At 40.2% G+C, this 21,049-nt stretch overlaps 1 protein-coding gene across 5 annotated transcripts in view; it reads right to left on the reverse strand.

Moving 5' to 3' along the window:
- The window catches only part of KITLG (KIT ligand), a 91,287-nt gene that overhangs the window by 32,402 nt on the left and 37,836 nt on the right, over positions 1-21,049 (reverse strand). For 4 of the 5 annotated variants that reach the window (XM_014568995.4, XM_075932868.2, XM_014568994.4 and 1 more), the window contains exon 2: positions 12,945-13,058. In XM_014568995.4, coding sequence (XP_014424481.3) covers positions 12,945-13,058 — 114 coding nt within the window. Of the gene's footprint in view, positions 1-2,349; positions 2,408-12,944; positions 13,059-21,049 lie in introns of those variants that run through there. The other variant, XM_014568996.4, reaches the window with a different exon arrangement.

The following is a 21,049-nucleotide window of genomic DNA, read 5'->3' on the forward strand; positions in this document are numbered from 1 at the left end:
AAATCAAGAGCCCTTCTTGCAGATCTGTTTTTGTTTATCCTTCCATTAAATTTAAACTGAATTAACTTGTGATCATTCAAACTAAAGTTGTCTCTAGAACCAGTTCTATGAAGTCTCACTATTTACCAATACCAAATATAAAATGACATCTTTTTGGGTTAGCAACTATTTGTTGTAGAAATCTATCAGCTATGACATCCAAAAAAATCTGAACCCTACTATTATTAGTACTACTTGTCCTCCGATCTATATCTGGGAAATGAAGGCCCCATAATTAGACAACATTTTATTAAAAACATTAGTGTGATCTTTATCTATAGCCAAATTGAATCCTAATGGTCTATAAAGCATCCCAAACACTATGTAGGAGGAATCTCTACTAGCTTTCTTCCCCAAAGAAATCTTGGCCCTAATAGGTTCTCTGATCCATTCTTATTTATTTACAGTCATATCATCAATATACAATGCTACTCCTCCACCTTTGTCTTTATTTCTGTCTTTCCTAACCACATATCCTTAAATACCTGTACTTCAGTCATGTCTACTATTCCACCATTCTTCTGTTATCTCTATAATATGTGGTTTCATGTCCTGCTTATTTGCTATGCTTAGGGATACAGCATTAGCAGCATTTTTAAGCAACACAGATTCTGAAGTTGCTTCTGCTGGTGCAAAATTTCCATGCATAATCTACAGGGATTTGATACTTAGCACAGTCAGCAATAGTATATTATTTTAAGAAAGGTCAGTTCCAGATTAAATTTGTTTCACATCAATGAACACTACAAGAACTGACATGCATTATGTATATAGTCTACTTAACTGGCATCAAAGCTTGTCAAGCACTTTTCATGCACAGTTAAAAAAAATAAATGGCTAACCTATAGATTTACTGAGAAATCACATCCATAAAAAAGCCTAAAGACACCAGTTTAGCATTAGACATTTTTCTCTACAATTGACCCATAGATCAAAAAAATACAGCAGAATTTGTATATAAAAAACGAAATTTGGGGATAGCTGAATCAGAGCACACGTTCTCACTCTGACATAAAGAACTTTTACTAATACTTATTTATTAATTCCCTGAACCAGATCTTTCACTGGTCCAAAATGGCATAGCACAACTGAAGCCAGTGGAGCTATGCTCTGGCCAGGTTGGCATGGAACGCTATCGATCTATAGGAAGACAGAATAGACTATATTTGTATCAAATTATTAATTCCATTTTGTATTATGTATTGAACATCTGACTGAACTTGCCAAAGGCAAGCCTATGGATCTGCATTCCAAGCAGTTGCCTTGTCTAGGAAAGGGGTTTCATAGTTCAGCAAAGGACTGTCAACGAGGAGCCATCAACTTGATTGCCTTTGAATTGCTGATCCACTCCCATGAGACTGAAAAAAAACAAAACAAAACAAAACAAAACAAAAAGAACAGGGATCCAAAGAGGCTAGGCAAGCATGATAGGTGGAGGAGCTTGAGCATCCTAGTGGAGTACACAGAAATAAAACTGAGCTCTGATAACTTTAGAATAACTGTGTTGTTCAGGGACGTGAATAATCCACACCCCCGAGCAACAAGTTTATACTTACCTAAACACCAGTGGAGGCATAGCTACTGCCTCTCCCATTGGTGAAGTGTCTTCACCAGAAGTGCTACTGAGGCGCAGCTGCATCAATGCAGCTACTCACACTGTAAATCTGTAATGTAAAACTACCCTGAGATGGATGCTAATTAACAGCAGGGTGCTGCTCTGGCAGGTGTGTGGTAGGAAAAGGGGAATGATAATCATGTGTAAGGAGGGCTTATAGAAATGACTCTGGCTAGCTTGAAATGCTGAGAAATGGCAGATTCACATAAGGAATTAGATCAGACAAGGGGAGGGTGCATTTCAAAAGCTGTGTTGTTTTTCAAAGACCTGTAACTCTCTAGTGTTTTTAAAAGTAGTCACTAGTTATGAAACTCTTTTACTAGGTCTGTGTTCCTTTCTTTTCTGCCATGTTATCCTCCCAAATAATTATTCAATTAGAAGCCCAGAATGGTGGAGGCCTGGGGGGTTCTGCATGTGAAATTTACTGGGGGGGGGACTCAGACACTGATTTGGGATGAGTGGACATAGACAAGAGGTTTGAGTGTGTCCTAGGGACTCAGAGCTGGGCATAGAGTCTATACTCTGCCCAGTCCTAGTTAGCGCAGAAGCACAGCAATGGCGGTTAACTCACTATACACTGGTGGCCATACAGTGGATACACTGGGTTGAGTAAATGTTTTGTTGGAATTTTGCCATGGACTTCAATGGGCTCAGGATTTAACCCTTTGATTGTATCGAAATTTGCTATGACTCACCTGACTATTTTTGGAGGGGCAAAATTCTGTGACAAGTAGCCATTCTTCCCTATAATCTCTGTAAAAAGTCAAGAACTTTAGTTTGTGAATTTTTAAGACCTCTGAGAAATCCTTAGAGAATATGTAAATAGTCTTATAGTGTGATATAAATGATTTCATCTACAACTCTGTTAATCAAAAAGGCAAAAATTAAATAGTTTAACCTTAATATAATTTATCTCAGAATAACATACTGTACCACATGAGGGATATATAATAAGGCAGTGATAGCAAAATTTAGTTTCAGGAATGAAAATCATTTAAGCCAAAGATATCAAACTCATTTTTTTGAGATCGCAAAATTCCACTTTTTCTCCCAGTACACAGGATAAGGTATAGACTAGACTTTTCAGCTCACTATCCAAAATGGGGAAGCTGCACTGGACTCCAGGCACAGAGGTCCTTGCTTTGCTCCCAGCAGGGAGACGGAAGCAAAGAGTCAGGAGAATGGAGGGTTCTCCAGGCCCAGTGTCTGGTCAGCTATCCCATTCCCAGCAGAGAGCAGGCAGCTTACGGGGCACAGGGTCCAGCAGGCAGATCCATGCCCAGAATTGACTGACTGCCATGCTCCTGGTAGAGAACTGGGAGCCTATGCAATAGGAAGCCCAGGTGGAAGCTTGAGCTGGGGTTCTGGGTAGGAGCCCAGCTTGGAGGAGAGACAGAGTAGCAGACTGGCTGGGAAGCCAGGAGCCAACTTTGTCATCAATGTCACAGCTCCAGCACAGCTGTGACACTGAGGAGACTTGTCAATAGATGTAAGTAATTGAAGGACACTGCATCACCCAAAGTATACCTACATCAGCCTCTAAGCTTCTTGTGGAGGTAGAGTTATGTCAGTTTAGTAGGGCACTTACACTGTTGGGAGCAAGTGTGGACTTTAGTTTCCTTCTCAGGATCTAATACTGTAGTGTAGACCAAGCCACAAACATTTTTTAATAAATGAAAGCTCAGGTGCTGAAAAGTCTGAAAATTCCACACAGGGCTTATTAATATATCAAAATGGAAAAACAGAGTCCATAAATGAGGAGGTTGAAGCCACTTGTTTAAATGGTTGGAGTCCTGTAAGCATCAGATGTAACTTGAGCCTCCAAACTGTCTAAAGAGAAAATGTAAGATTTATATTCCTAAGAGAAAGAGCTTTTTATGTGCACAGATACATTTGTGCCTTGACGAATATTCTATTTAGACCTGGAAGTGGCATTTAATATAAACTCATACAATATAAACTCACCAGGTTCTCAAGTCTTTTAGTAAATCACCAGTTACAATTATAAAAAGGTCAGCGTGATAGCTCTTTGCTGACTTACTGCAAAAAAAAAAAAATTACCATAGTAACAGTGACACTGACAACCACTATTGACAGGTGCTGCAATTAAGTTTTATAACATGGAATATTTGTTCCACGAACAGAGTGCATTTCCCTTAAGATGTCTTAATAATAATAATAATAATAATTAATAATAAAAAGCCCAGATGATTGGCATTGTAGAAAGAATGCTCTCTAAAAATTATTTCTATAGCCATGAAATTATGGCTTCTAATGCCCTTAAAAAAGGGGCTGACTGAACTGGTTCTAATACCCACTTCTCCTCCCACTGATAAATTCTGAATATTACATAAAAATTGTCACTCAAGTCTCAGACAAACTTTATTTGAATAAAAAACTTTGCTGATAGGATTTCCCTAAAAGAAAAGCACTTTTGTACATTTAAATTTTGTTCTTTTTAGGAACATTTTATTAAGCATTTCTTCATGTTGCAATACTAGATAATGGAGATTTTAAAATCTATATAGAAAAATATTTGTATAGTTTCTAAATCTTTTTTTATCTGAACCTGATGTCGCTGAAGTCAATGGGTATATATGCCCACTGATCTCAGTATATTACAGGAAATGTTTCTTTCAAATCCTAACTTCTGGTCAATGTTCCCCAGGCTATTATGTATACATTGAACAAAAAAAAGGCCTTAATTCTGGTAATATGATAGTGTAAATCCAGACTAATGCCACAGACTAGTACTTTACTTATTATAGAAAAGCTGTTTAAAGTCTCAGAGAGGTAGCCATGTTAGTTTGTATCTGCAAAAACAGTGAGTCCTGTGGCACCTTAGGGTACGTCTACTCAGCAGAGCTAAAGTCGAATTAATTACGTAGCTAACGCTGAAATATCTTAATTTGGCTTTTGGTGCTGTCTACACAGCAGGAAATCGAGGGAAGAACAAGAACTTGTTGAAATCCCTGTGGAATTCTTCAAGGGTCTTCTTCCCATGCATCCATATAATGAAGATGTTGTCAATGTGGCATAAGCAGAGTAAGGGTGATGAGGGCGAGAGCTGAGGAAGCATTATTCGAGGGCAGTCATATTGGCATATTGTGTTGGCATATTGTGGAGCCATGCGGGTGCCCATAGCTGTGCCACTGACTTGAAGATATAAACTGTCCCCAAATTGGAAATAGTTGTGGGTGAGGACAAAATCACAGAACTCTGAAACCAGGTGTGCAGTGGCATCATCAGGAATAGTGTTCCTGACAGCTAGTAATCCATCATCATGTGGAATGTTGGTGTAAAGAGCTTCTACAACCAAAGTGGCCAGGATGATCTTTCCAGGAAGCTTACCGATGTTCTGTAGTTTCTCCAGAAGTCAGAGGTGTCTCAAAGGTAGCTAGGAGTGCTGGTAGCATAAGGTCTGAGAAGAGAGTCAACATAACTGGATAATCCAGCTGTAAGTGTGCCAATGCCTGAGATGATGGGATGTCCAGGATTTCCAGGTTTGTGGATCTTGGGTAGGAGAAAGAAAATACCTGGTCGAGGGTTTGGAGGTGTGTTAGTAAAGATTTGTTCCTTCCCGAGTTGTAGCAGGGAGTTTCATGAGCAATTGTTTTAGGGTTTTTTCGTATTCTTTAGTGGGATCAGAGGAGAGAGGCCTGTAGAATCTGGTGTTGGTGAGTTGTCTGGCAGCCTACTGTTCATAATCTGTTCTATTTATTGTGGCTACAGCACCCCCTTTCAATTATGTTAGTGTTGTTTTTGAAGTTGTTTATAGCATTGTGTTCTGCATGATTGAGGTTAAATATTACATGCTGTTGTTTGCTGACAACGTCAGCCCATGCCTGTTTGTGGAAACAATCAATGTAGAAGTCAAGACTCCCATTATGGCTGTCGGGAGCATGGAGGCAGGGGTCCACGGTCCACATAGAGGTCTTCCTCTTGTGAGGTTGGCATGGGGGATCCTGAGGGTCAGTGTGTTGTTCAGAGGTGTGTTGGAAATATTCCTTTAGGTAGAAGCGGCGAAAATAGGCTTCCAGATCACCCCAGAACTGAATCATATCTGTAGGGGTGACAGGGCAGAAAGAGAGTCCGCCAAATAGGACAGATTGTTCTTCCAGGCTGATAGTATGATTGGATAGGTTGTCAATGTTAGGTGAGTTGAGGGTCCTGGAGCTGAAATATCCTGAGGCATGTAGGAGTTTAGATAGTTTATTGTTCTTTTTCTTATGTAGGGAAGTGAAGTGAGCATTGTAGATGGCTTGTTGGGTTTTTGTAAAGTCCAGTCAAGTGGAAGTGTTTGTGGAAGCTTGGTTTATTTTATGAGCAGGGCTTGACAAACAGTGGCAAAACCTACTCACCAGCCCCGCACTGCGCAAGACCTTCATTGCGTGTGTGCGTGCCGCCGGTGAATGGGGCGTCCAGTTGAAATCTACTCATCACAGGCAAGTAGATTGTGATTTGTCAAGCCCTGTTTATGAGTGTCTTTAGTGTTGAGAGCTCCTCCTTGATTTTCTTCTGTTTGTTGTAAAGGATGCTGATTAGGTGGTTCCTCAGTTTCTTTGACAATGTGTGGCATAATTTCTCACTGTAGTCTGTGGGGGGATGTAGACTGCAGTGGGTTTTTCACCTTCAGTCCATTAGACATGGTCCCCACAATATGCCAGTCTTTATTGCTGACCTCAAACAACATTTTCTCAGCTCTCACCCCCTAGCACTCTTACTCTACTTACGCTACATTGGCAACATCATCATATGGACCCACGGGAAGGAGGCCCTTGAAAAATTCCACAGGGATTTCCACAACTTCCATCCCACCATCAACCTTAGCTTGGACCAGTCCACACAAGAGATCCACTTCCTTGGCACTACAGTACAATTAAATGACGGACACATTTCTACCACCTTATACTGGAAATCTACTGACTGTTATACTTAGCTACATGCCTATAGCTTCCCTCCAAGACATATTTCTCAATCTGCATAAACAACGAGAAGTCCTGTGACACCTTATAGACAAAAATAATTATTGGAGCATAAGCTTCCGTGGGCAAAGACCCACTTCATCAGATGCATATAGTGGAAATTCCACTACATACATCTGACGAAGTGGGTCTTTGCCCACGAAAGCTTATGCTCCAATAATTCTTTTAGTTTGTAAGGTGCCACAGGACTTCTCGTTGTTTATGCAGATTCAGATTAACTTGGCTACCCCTCTGGTATTTCTCAATCTGTTGCTTGCAGCCAGGCCCTAAGATACAACCGGATTTGCTCCAACAACACAGACAGAGACAAACACCTACAGGATCTCTGTCAGGCATTCTTAAAACTTAAATACCCACCCAGGGAAGTGAAAAAACAGATTGACAGAGCCAGATGAGTAACCAGGCATCAGCTTCTTAAATACAGGACCAACACACAAAATAACAGAACACAATGGCTGTGTCTACATTGGTCCCTATTCCATAATAGGGATGCTAATGTAGCACTTTGGAATAGGCAAATCCGCGGGGGATTTAAATATTCCCTGTGGCATTTGCATTAACTTTCAAGTAGGAATAAGAGATCCTCCGGAAAAGAGCTTATTTTCCGGAGGATTGCGTCCAGACTGGCGCTTTTCTCCGGCTTATCTACAAGCCGGAAAAAAGCGGCAGCCATGAAAATGCCACGGGGGATATTTAAATTCCCCGCGGATTTGCCTATTCCAAAGTGCTACATTAGCATCCCTATTACGGAATAGGGGCCAATGTAGACACAGCCTATGAGTTATTACCTACACCCCCAACTAAAACCCCTCCAGCTCATCATTAACTATCTATTACCTACCCTGGAAAATGTTCCCTTGCTCTCACAGGCCTTGGAGGACAGGCCAATCCTCGCTTACAGACAACCACCTAACTTGAAACAAATTATTTCCATGCAGCACACCTCAATCACAGTCATCCAGAAATCTACCCCAGCAATAAACTCCGGTGCCAGCTCTGTCCACACATCTGACATCAGAGGACTTAACCACATAAGCCACCGCATCAAATGCCCATACAACTGCACATCCTCTAATGTGGTCTGTGCAATCAAGTGCCAGCAATGCCCCTCTGCCATGTATATTGGCCAAACTGGACGGGCTTTATGACAAAGGATTAAAAAACACAAATCAGATAACTGAAATGGTAACACACAGAAACCTGTTGGGGAACATTTTAACCTGCACTCATTAATGGATCTAAAAGTTACTATATTATTACAAAGCAATTTCAAAAAGTAGCTGGAAAGAGAAGCTGCCGAAATCGCCTTCATCTGCAATTTGAAAGGTCTGAACAAAGACCTTACTTGGATGGGCTGCTACATTCAACACCCTAATGACATTACAAGTTAAGTATTAGTTATTTACAGCCCAATCTATTAGCCTCATTTAGCTCAGACACTCTGGCAGTTTTTCCCCTTCTCTTTCCCTCTTCATCTCCTCTTTTTCTGATATGTATTTGCATCTCTGGACCCCTTGCGCTATTCATCTGAAGAAGTGGGTTGTGCCCACGAAAGCTCTTGATACCATCTACATTTTGTTAGTTTCTAAGGTGCTGCAGGACCATTCGTTGTTTTTTTTCAGTTACAGACTAATACAACTACCCCTCTTATTTATTAGAGAGATTGTTTAGATTTTAACAGGGCATTTTTACCATGCGTAATGGGCAGGGCTTGCCAAGCGGTGGTGAGCCCCGCTTGCCAGCCGCGCGGTTCTGCGAGCTATGCATGCACAGATTGCGCTGTGCATGCACAGATTGCGTGGCGCCAGCTGTGCCAGCTTGTAATCTACTTGCCAAGGGCGAGCAGATCACATGATTTGTCGAGCCCTGGTAATGGGCAGCATGAAAGAAACCAGGGAAATGATTAAGGGAGAAACTGTCTGGTGGGTGGTAAAATCTGAGAACACTGGAAGAGAAAAGACAGGGATTGGCATCATAATAGGATATTAGAGCAATTAGATTGGGTGGGACTAAGTTATGAAGGCCTCTAAGGGTGCATCTATACTGCAGGGCTTACCTCGAAATAAGCTACGCAAACTGAGCTACATCAATTGCGTAGCTTATTTTGAAATTGAAATTGGGAGAGTCTATACAGCACTTTTTTTGGAATAGAGTACTCTCCTTCCGACTTCCCTTACTCCTCGTACAATGAGGGTTACAGGAGCCGGAGTAAGAAGTTCTCCAGCTTGACAGTATTTTGACTTTATTTTGAAATAACTGCCCACTGTACAGAAGTTTAATCAAGAGGCTAAGTTATTTTGAAATAACACTAGTTATTTCGAAATAATGTTGCTGTGTAAACATATCCTAACAGGGAAAGCCAAGAAGTGTACATTTGATGTGAAAATGAAAGAGAATCAGGTGAGAGATTCAAAGGATAGGGCTGATGTGGTCAGGATATCAAATCAAGATAATTTTAGTAGCAATATTCTGAATAGATTTGAGTAGAGAGATTGCAGTAGGTAAGGACAGGAAAGAAGAGGCTACCATAGTTGAGGTATAACATGATGGAATGGATGAATGCTTGTGTGAAGGCGGGAGGGGAAGAGGGGGAGGGAGAATGGATATAGACTTTAGAAGTGATATTTTAGAAAGCAATGGTAAGATTTATTGCTTGACTATAAGGATTCAGTGAGAAGGCAGAGTCAAAAATTACATCCAAGCTCTGGGTCTGAATGACTGGCATTGTTCTGAACAGTGAGAGACACAGCGGGGGTGGGGTGAAGGAAGGAAGAGAAGAGAATGTCTGGCAGTGAGAAATCAAGAACTCAGTTTTGGCCATATTGAGTTTAATGTCTGGACGTTCATGATGAGAGATGAGAAAGACAGGCCAAGCTACTAGATTAGAGGATATAAAATTATTTACAAATCTACCTTTGTATCAATAACCTATTAGCTTAAAGGCAAACTGAATCAAAGCCATGATTTTGTGGATAAGAGCACTTTGACATAGAACATAGGGGAGAGGATTAAGGGGCCAAAGACAAAGCCCGCAAGGACATACATTAAATGTAACCATCAGGAAAAGTTAGGCAGAATTTGGCCCTCGTATATGAATAGCAGAGTAACTAAAAGGCAAAACAGTTATATAATTGTGTATTTAGCATTAGCTCCTGTGACAGCCCGGGCACTACAATCTGCTTTAATAAGAAAGGAAAGTGTTAAGATATGTAATGTGGCTCTCTGTACAAGAAGTCTACATAGTGAGTTTCAATTCTGGTGATAGAATATTTCTCCATTAACCCAAAGGAACTTGTTTCAGTTGGGCCTTGGTCAATATCGGGGGGTTACTACTATTACTAGATTTTCTTATGCTTCCCATTTACACATGACTGATTGTTGCAACTCAATCTCCTATAGCCAGTGATAATCAGAGGCATTTTCATTGCAAGTCACATATTTTGCTTTGAAATGCATAAATGTTGCCAACATGCTTAGTTAAAACATTATGTATTTTAATGATGCCCAAACTGAATATTTAATCACTTAACTCCATGGAAGTACCTGCATTGTATGCATTAATGATATACTATTTCTAGATAAGATGTTAATGAATGTAAAAGAAATGCAACCAAGCAACATAAAAATCTTCTGTTTCAAAATACATTGGTATCAGTCCATTACCCATTTCCAAAATAAAGGCCTTTGAATTTAAGCATTAAAGGTTTCTTTGGAGAGGAAGGCAATAACATTCATGAAGAGGATATAATCCTGATGTACTGAAGTCAGTAGCCCAACTCTCATTGCCTTCAGCGAATGCATGATTTCATCCATTGTTACAGAAATAAAAACCCTGGTGAATCAATTCCATTTTGAAGCATTCTCTGTACTATTGTACTTTGCTATTGCTGTAGCTCTATGTAAAATTGCTTTCCTCTCTTGTAAACAGGTATGTATATAACACACACACTATATAAGGCCTAGGATACTTAAACTACAGTGGTTTTAGAGCATAAGCCCGATTATAAATAGACTCCCTATTGCATTCCCAATGCCCAGTTCTCAATGGTGCAGTATACTTTAAAGGGCACCATCAACTTGTAATATAGTCTGATGTTTAAAATGAGAATTAAAATACAACACCGATCTTCAAATCCTGTTCCCCATTTTGATGGTTTTATAGTAGTTACTTGTACGTGAAACACCATAACAGATTATATAGGGGATATAAAAAAGCAAACTGGCTGAAAAAAAAACCAGAAAAAATGTATCCTCTAGTCTTTGTATTACACTTAGGCCTAAATTTCACCGCATGGATCCACCTGCAGGATTTAGCTCTTTGGGTGTTAGCTCTTGTAACAGATGTAGGTAACAAAATTCATATAGGAGTAAAGCTTTTTAAGCTAAGCATCCTTTTCAGATGAGTTATAACAGGAAGTCAATCTGAATATTGCATTTACACTTATTGCTCCCTGTGTTTACACTTTATTCAATTTTAAGGAATATATTGTTAAATTGGAAGAGCCAACAGATTTATTCTATCTGAAAATATGACAATTTATAAAAATTGGTGGTGGTCATCTTTTAAAATATTCTGTTCTTTATTTAGCTAACCGCTTCTTACAACCTTTAAGAAAACAAAGCAGAATGTTAATTAAAAACAAACTATTATCCTGAATAAATATTTAAATTTGGAATTAGGCTGAAGGGGTCTGCGGTGATGCTTGAGAAGGACCACAGGAAAAAAACTGAGGCGTTAAGGGTGCTAGCACTACATGTAAGCAACACCACACTGAAGTCTAGAAATTGAAGTCTTTAATGCAACCTTAACAATGATCTTGCAACCATTTCACCATACTAAAGCAACAGTTTAGGCTGAAGGGAAGTTTTAGATCAATGGTAGGCAATAATCAGCCTGGGGGCTGGACAAGGCTCACCAAGGTTAGCCTTTTATTTACCTGCACCTCTGCAGGTATAGCTGCTTGAAGACCCCATTCACTGTGGATCACAGTTCCGAGCCAATAGGAGCTATGAGAAGCAGTCTCCCGGGATGCACCATTTCCTATAGCTGTCATTGGCCGGGAACGATGATCCGTGGTGAACAGGAGCTTAAAGCAGCTGTACCTGCAGAGGCACAAGTAAATAAAATTCAGGTAAAGAAAGAGTCAGCGACTGCTAGGGGCTAACCCTGGTGAATTGCCTCCTGCTTATTGCACACCCTTACATGACAGGGCATATTAAGACTATGTCTACACTACAGCTGTTCTTCCGAAAAAGCTCATGGAGTGTCCACACCTCAAGCGTGTTTTTGTGCAAAAAAAAAAAAATCAAAAGAACAGAGGGGTTTTTCTGGCGTAAGTATCCTTCATTCTACAAGGAATAACGCCTTTTTGCGAAAGAGCTCTTTTGCAAAAAGGTGTGTAGGGACGGGGAAGAGGGGGTTTTTGCGCAAAAAGAGCAAAAAGGAAAAAGCTCATTTGCCCTGGTGGCCATTCTGTGCATAACAATCAGAGCTTACTTTCGAGAGAGCATCCATGAGAGAGTCTGGATGCTCTCTTTCGCAAAAGCGCATTGTTTTTTCGATGCACTTTTGCAGTGTGGACACACTCTTGCACAAGTAATTTTTGTAGAAGATCTCTTCTGATAAAAGCTTCCTGCACAAGAAGCCTGCAGTCTAGACGTAGCCTAAGGGATATTTACCTCCCTTTACTGCTGGACACTGAACAGCTATGAACTATATCTTCAGCTATTGGAATCAGCTTAGTTCTAGCCAATACCAATGGAGTTGCACCTGATGATACCAATCAAGGATCTATACCTATACTTAGCTGAACATTGCACTCATGATTAACTGCTAAGAAATATTTTGTTTAATTAAAGTTTAATTCTAATAAATAGGTGCCAGCCTGACAACTCTGAGGAATAGAGTCCTATTGAACACAAAATGGTACAGAAGGATAGTACAAGTTATTCTACATGACCATTCTTCCCTGTTTTGTGTCAACTGTGACCTGAACTGAAGAGTGAACAGGGTCTGTTAAATCTTTATTAAACTACCTGGTAAATCTGCTAACAAAAACATGAAGTGTAATTTTTTTAAATGACGTGAACAGGGATATTGTAGACAGTGGGTCAATGCCACCAATTTATTTCAGGTAGGCCAAATATCCCTCAAGTTGTAAATACTTTTGGTAACCAAGCTAGTTGACCATTCTGGTCCCAGTGATCCAAAAGGTATTTACTTCAATCTCCCCTTAAAATTTTGGAGTGCTTACTGCCTCCAATTGTTTAATATTTTAAAAAGAATTTTTTTTGAAATCACTTACCAGTTTTGTAATGTCATTCACATCATCTGTCACTGGATTCCCACAGGGACCTTGGGCTTTTGCAAGAGGATTAAATAGGAGCAGCTGAAGATAAAAGCAAGTGATAATCCAAGTCTATATAAAAAAAGAGAATATTTATCTGATAAACATCTTCAAAATCATTCTGATTATGAGAGTCTTTCAAAACATTGCCTTGGCTATAAAGATGGGAAGAAAATACTAGCCTCATTGTTTATACTATTTTTAAAAAAACCAAGGATGACAGTAGCTCTTTATGGTACTAAAGTGTATTTCATGCTTCAAGGACACAAATGAAGAAAAACTTTGAATGTGATAGTCAACAGTTTAACACAATTAGTAGTATAATTAAGTTACTGCTGAGTAGTCAGATCTCTGGAAAACAACATTCCTTGTGGAAGTCAAAATGCAACAAGACATACACCTTCATAAACATTCAATAATTATATATATGTTAATCTAAAGTGTAGAAAATATGGGTCATACTCACCAGTTTCAAAAACAAAAAAGCTATAAACACGTTAACTGAAAAGTTAGTGTTTAGTATGAAAAAATAGGTAAAAGTTATTGCCTGATGTGCCATAAAAAGGTTCTTGAACAGATTCTTGGCTTTGGCTTTCATAGTTGAAAATTAGATGCAACATCTTTGGACCAAAAAATACCTAGATTCTTAACCAACAGTAGAGTTTATTTTATTCACCACCCATATGGCAGGTGTCATATGAATTGCACTTAAATTATTATACCTTTTCTAGGAAGGATGTATTTAAAAGTAGTAATGGGAAAATTGTTTCTCAGTCATCAGATCTTTCTTTTGTACAGCCTGATTCTCCATGTAGACTTATTCAACATTTACATGAAGCTGTGAGAAGGAATGATTGGATTTCATGGATTCAAATAACACCTATATGCAGATGATGCAATTTTGTCTGCATACATGCTAGTGCCACTACCATACAAATAATTGCCTGGATCTGCAGATGGATAAGGAGGAGCAGATTGATGTTAAACCTTAACAAGACAAAAGGTGATACATATTGGCAGAAGGAAACACTCTGAAAAGCTTACATCACTTGTATAAACTTCACCCCTTGGAGACACAGTCATGCCAGATCAAGTCAACATTCATCTTAGGAGTATTTCTGGACTCCTTGCCAACACTGAACTCTCATGCAGCAGTGTCCATACCATACTCTATCTTCTCCAGATGGCTAGAAGTCACAGTACAGCAAAGGATGACTTGACTTCAGTAGTACATGTCTTGCTCTCTCCCATCTAGACTATATGGGTATGTCTACACTACCCCCCTAGTTCGAACTAAGGGGGGTAATGTAGTCATACGGAGTTGCAAATGAAGCCCGGAATTTGAATTTCCCGGGCTTCATTTGCATAAAGCCGGCCAGTGCCATTTTTAAATGCTGGCTAGTTGGGACGAAGTGTACAGCTAGTTCGGATTAGGAAGCCTAATTCGAACTAGCTAGTCCGTGCCGCCTGTAGCCGCGCGGCACGGGGTCCGAACTAGCTGGCATTTAAAAATGGCACTGGCTGGCTTTATGCAAATGAAGCCCGGGAAATTCAAATCCCGGGCTTCATTTGCAACTCCGTATGACTACATTACCCCCCCTAGTTTGAACTAGGGGGGTAGTGTAGACATACCCTATCAGTGCAATATACCTAGCTTGAGAGAGACAGCCCTGAGATAACTCCAACTGATACAAAATACAGCACTTTGTCTCTTCAGCAACATCTGTGACATGCAAATCAGCCCAGTATTCAGCTTGTGCTGCTGACTTCCCGTAGAACAGTGGTTCCCAACCTTTTTTATAGGGGGGACTGGCTAACCCATTCACAAACTTTTGGCGGATCAGCATTTTATTTGCATATTAATTATGCAAATAATGAATATGCAAATAAAATGTTACCAGGCTGCCAAAAGACCCGACCCTCTGAATCCCCCCAGTGAAGGCCCTAAGTTCTAGAGCCTCCAACCCTCCACTACCCCCAAGTTCCAGTCCCCTACCCCTTAGAGCCCCCCCACCACCAGACCCCCCCCAGTGCCACCCTCAGTCACCCTGAATGCCCCAGTGCCAGCCCCCACCTCTTAGTGCTCGTAGTACTAGTCCCATCCCCAGGGACCCCCCAGTATTAGTTTCACTCCCAGAGTCCCTAAGTGCCAGCGCTCACCACTTAGAGCCCTCTACCCCCAGAGTCCTGGAGCCCTCAGGGCCTACCCTGCCCTCCTCACCTAACCCTGCACTGCCTCCCAGCTGCCAGGTAAGCACAGCTGCCTGGGTCATAGCTGCTCTAAGGCTGACATGCAGGGCTCCATTCAGCCTTCCTGCTGTGCAGCAAAGTGCTTTTCTGTGTCCAGGAAGAGACTCCTCCCCCTCCCCCCACCTGGCACTGACTTACTCAGAGGCAGGGCAGGACATGCCTCTCCCAACAGCCACAACAGGAGCGGTGTATCCCAGCCCTGGCCCCCAGAGCCATTGCACCCTGGCAGCCAAAGGGTCTGTGGCCTGCTGGCGGTTGGGAGCCGCTGCTGTAGAACATCATAACAAATTTAAGCTCTAAATCTGTTTTCAGTGTGATACATCGTCTGAGCTCAGGAGTAAAGAAACTGCCCCAAAATTCTGAGACTGCTGTTAACAACAACTCCACTTCTGGTACAATGGAATTGTCTGTCTAATGTAAGTGCAAAACCTGCTTGTGCAGGAGACTGAGCCTTAAGTGGGACTGAGCCTTGACTTGAGCCTCTCTCAAAAGGGCTGTTTGGTGTATTTCTCCATGGGACAGGAAGAGCTGGCATCAGATTATTATTAAAAAATATCACTATATTGGAAACAGGCAACAAGAGACATTTGGCTTCAAAATGCCCGACGTCTTCTATCTTAACGTAAAAGGGACCAATTCCACTTTCAGAGTTACAATAGTACCATTACAGTTATCAAGAGTTCATCTACATATTAAAAATAATCTTGAATAAGATGTGACTTTAAAAATAATTGTTTCTAATTAACTCCTTACATGAATACTTTTTTTCCCCTGGAATAAGAGTGCTTTATGTAGAATTATCTTGATATACTTAAGATAAAGTATAGCTAGTCAGTAATCATCTCCATGTAGACAAGCTGTAAGATTCAGGGCTGCTTCCCAAACAAGTTCTTTGGCGATTCAGGCTGTTGAAGCATTGTTTTATGTATTCATTTTCTCATTATACCAATGTCTGTTCTGTTTTTTTTTAACCATGAGACATACCAGTGTACTAAGGGTAGAATTTTGCTTTACATGTTTAATGAGCAGGAAGTAACTGAATCCTTAAATAGAAGGGTGTTTTGCTATACCAGGTAACAAACAAACCTGAAACAATTAGCTCCAATAAAAAGTAGTAATACATATTAGACAACAAACTGGACTTTACTGTACATCATGTGGTAATACTTTGAAAGTGCAGGCCACAGGTAAAAACTTAAACAAAAATAACGTTACACATATGCAAGTAAAAATATTGTGTTATGTACCTAATGGAAGTAATTGAATAGAAATTACCCTTTCCTATTGTAGGTAATTTGGGAAGTTTAAACAATGCTATCCTACATCCTCTGAGAAGCTGAGAAACTGTTGCTGCACTGAACAAGTTATTTATCCAAAATACTTTATTTATAGTTACATATTGATACCACATGTACATGTGTGCGTTCACATGCATGAATGCACACACACACGACTGCATAGACTAGAGGGCTAAATTATATTTGTGTTATTTGTTTTTCATCTAGAGGCAACATTCTAGTTTCATCAACAGGAGTTTTGTTCAATCAACTATGGCATAACATGAGCCATTCTGAACTATCACACTGTCTAGAGTGCTTCACAACTGAGTGCCTACATCTAGACAGACTGTCAGAAAACAGGTAAGACACCCCAAACCAATGGTGTATTTTAGAATTAGATTTCATCAAGCAACAACAAATGTGAACTGGATCACTGTAACAGTCTTACCATAGAGTCACAGACTCTCTCAGACTCTCCAATCTATCTCGCTGCCCCAACAAAATGGATTTAGTGATAGTCACTTAAACGAATATCATACAATGGTCAGATTGCAATCCTAACAGAAAGTAATTTATCTCAGATCAACTGGTACCCTAGACCTTACGCCAAAATCCAAAGACTTTAGCCAATCCTGTAATAAACTAAAGGCTTATTAACCAGGGGAAAAAAGTAAGTTTATACATTAAAGCCAGCAAAACACACACACACATGTATTACTATCTAAATCCTAAGAGTGACAAGAGTTGTAGTGATCTATCAATTCAAACTGTCTTTTAGGAAAGGCCCTGGGGATCTCTGCCTGATTGGAGTATTTGACCCTGTCAGCGTTTAAAGAGCCAAAAAAGATGGAAAATTTTCCTATGACGTTTATTTCCTTCATTCAGCTTACAAACCAAACCCATAGGAGGAACTTCCTTGTACATAGCAATTCCACAATGAGATAGGGACATAACCCATCCTTTATCTTGAGAGACCGTCTGATTTTGACAGTTCTTTGGGATGTGCAGGACAATTCCCATTGCTGGGTTCAAAAGTTCAGAGCAAGCATTTTCAAAGTTACAAAGTAAAACTTACATTTTTTTTATGGCACAGAATACAGACATTGCAAGAAAGACTAATGTATGTAGCAACTTACCAGCATTTCACAGTCTAAACACTAAATACATTGTTATAAGATAAATACCTATTCTGAGCAAAATTATCATATGGGTGAACTGGTCTGGTTTTCAACTATGAATTTGTTATTTCTTAGATAATGTTGGCAGTCTTGGCAAGAGCTGGTGTTTGACCTGCCAGTGTCAATTAAGGATAGCAGAACATGAATCATTGTGAATGTTGCAAATTTATAAACAATGCTTCCATCTTTTACCTTTAAAAAAGGTATGTTAGAAAGTTACTAGTGCTATAGATTTTAATTTATCATGGAATAATTTACAGATTACCACATACAGTCTGAAGGCAATATTATCAAAGCATACATTGGACTAGCCGTATGTACTTTATTAGTCAAAATTAACAGAAGGTGTGTCAGATCACCTGTGTTAAAGCAAAATCTTCGCTTGCCTGTTTAGTAAACTTCCTGGCACCTACTGACAACTTCAGAGTGGAAAGAATCCTACAGGAATAAATGACAGGTGTGTATTCCTGCTTCTCCTAATACACATGGAACTAAATAGCTGGGCAGTTGATTTCCTAACTACAATTGTTTGCAAGCAAAATATTCTTAAAGGACAAACATAAAATGAAAGAAAACCACTTTCAACATTGCCTCCTCCCTTGCTTTTTGTTATGCACTGTTAGTGGGCCTCACCCTATTTTAGTTTTAGGAATAGGATATACTAATTTATTTCCTTATTCTAAAGCCCACTGAATTGTGAAAATTCAAACAAACAATCCCAGGAAAGAGGAATATGCTGAAACCAGACTAGGAGAGATTAGTTCAGAGCCAGTTTCATAATAAGTTGATTTGATTGCTCTCATGCAACAAAACTTCTGCATTTTCAAACTAGTACAGGTTGAACCTCTCTAGTCCAACACTTTCTGATCCAGCAACATCCACGATCTGGTTCGACAGATGTCCACTTATGGGTGTGGCCAAGTTTCCTGCAATTCCATGAAGTGTGTTTACAGCCACCAGTCCTGACTCTCACTGTTCTGTGCTGTTATTAGCATTAAATTTGCCCCTAAATATCTAGGGGTATGTCTACACTACAAAGTTAATTCGAACTAACGGAGACCCTGGAGCAGCAAGGTGGGAAGCTGTGGTGGGCCAGCTTTAGTGGGGCCAGCCGCAGGGCAGAGAGTCCCAAGGAGAGGAGCCCGCAAGCAGGGCAACCAGAAGGGGTGCAATGACTTCCCCGGTCCGTCAAACTCCTTGGTCCAGGACAGCTTAGGTCCCAAGGGTGCCGGACCAGGGAGGTCCAACCTATGTAACATAAGTTAGTTGTGCTGGTTAATATGTAGCAATTTTGTAAGGGGAAAAAATTAGGGGAAGGTTTTCTTAAAGCACAAATTAGAAAGCCTGGACATCTTCCAAATGTCTATCATGTAGAGATAGCATGGTTCCAACTGTAACTATACAGACACTGTTGCTGCTCAATAATAAATTACTTATAAGAAAAAGAGGTAGCAACCACCTGGAAAGGCAATAGAAGCCTGATAAAAATAGCAACAAAACAAATACAGAGTTGTTCTACATTACACAATTTTAATACTGTCTTCACTCACAGAGTATGTCTACACTACCACCCTAGTTCGAACTAGGGAGGTTAATGTAGTCATACGAACTTGCAAATGAAGCCCGGGATTTGAATTTCCCGGGCTTCATTTGCATAAAGCCGGGCGCCGCCATTTTTAAATGTCCGCTAGTGCGGACTCCGTGCCCGTGGCTACACGCGGCAAGAACTAGATAGTTCGGAATAGGAAGCCTAGTTCGAACTATCTAGTTCTTGCCACGTGTAGCCACGGGCACGGAGTCCGCACTAGCGGACATTTAAAAATGGCGGCGCCCGGCAACATGCAAATGAAGCCCGGGAAATTCAAATCCCGGGCTTCATTTGCAAGTTCGTATGACTACATTAACCACCCTAGTTCGAACTAGGGTGGTAATGTAGACATACCCACACTTACGTTGGCAAAATATATGTTGCTCAAGGGGAAAAAACCACACTTCCACAAGCCCCATACATTTACTTGGCATAAGTGTTTGTGTGCACAGCTTTTCCTGCCAATACAGCTACTGCTGCTTGTTGAGGTGATTTTATTTTGTCATCCATATGGGACAGGAGTTGTAGATAATATAGCTACCCCACAGCAGAGAAGGTTAAGAAACTGAGTCTCAGTTCAAAAAGCAAAGCGAGGGACTTTGGAACACTACAGTGGGAACCACTGGCTTCACTAATTTAGAATCAGCACTGGGTTATGTATTATGTAGCGAAGTAGCCATATTTGACAGCTTAACTTCTGCCCTCTAAGCACTGCTGCACATCACTGATAGAACTGTGTTAACAGGATTATGCAGGCCAGTGGTCCTCAATCACTTCTCGTTCCCATGAGCCCAAAACCACCAAAAGTTCCATGCATCAAAATATACAATTCTCCAGAGTCTATAGCAACCACAAAATATTGGGCAACTAGAATCATAGGAAGAAGTTGCAAGTGTTCGGCATGGTGGGGAGTGCAGGAAGTATTTGCTGTTTTATCTGGGTGTATAGAAAAATGGGAGAAACCTCCACAAAACACAGGATTCCTAAAGAGTGTCCAGTCTTTTGAAGCACTGCTTCCTTATCCCTAAAGTAGAACCACGTAGTGAGATGTAGGAAAGAAGAGGTAGAAGCTGCAGTAAGTCTGCGTAAAGGTAGAGACTCAGCATGGTAGGAGCAGGGCAGCTACAGAATCAGCAGGAAGGAGCAAGACCCTCCTTTCCTCTGCTGCCTACCTGCCTGATAAGTCTTACCAACTGTGGGATTTTACAAGTATTTCATTTTCTCAATAAAGGGGATGCAATCCAGTAGTGAGTGCCTTTTGTGACACATTTCCAGGATATGCCCAGTCATTTGAAAAATCCTGATAATACTTACTGAAGCAAGTGTGAATCTGCTAATTATACTGAAGTAATTTCCTTACCTAAAGAAATGATACTCACTCTTGAAGAGTTAGTGTAAAAAGGAAGATGAAAATGCTTATTTAATAGAACCATTTCCCAATTCCACTAGATTTAGTAAGCACATGTAATATTAAATCTTTTGTTCACAAGCAAATACATGTTTCAGTAGTAACTGAGGCTTTTGGGGCCATATTTTAAGATTTGTTGGGGAGTGCAGATAATGATAAAATAAATTTATAAATAATTCATTAAATAAGATGTATTTAGAACTCCTGGTTTAAATAGCAGGATTACAGAAGTATTCATTAAGATGTGCAAATTTGTTACAGTACTCATGCACACTCTATAAATATGTGTGTCAACATTCCACAAATTGTGTGAAATAGTACCATATCCACATAGTATCTTTATGTGATAGCTAAAGGTA

The sequence above is a fragment of the Pelodiscus sinensis genome, chromosome 1 (genome assembly GCF_052426305.1).
Source record: "Pelodiscus sinensis isolate ZL-2025 chromosome 1, ASM5242630v1, whole genome shotgun sequence".
NCBI classification, from domain to species: Eukaryota; Metazoa; Chordata; order Testudines; family Trionychidae; genus Pelodiscus; species Pelodiscus sinensis.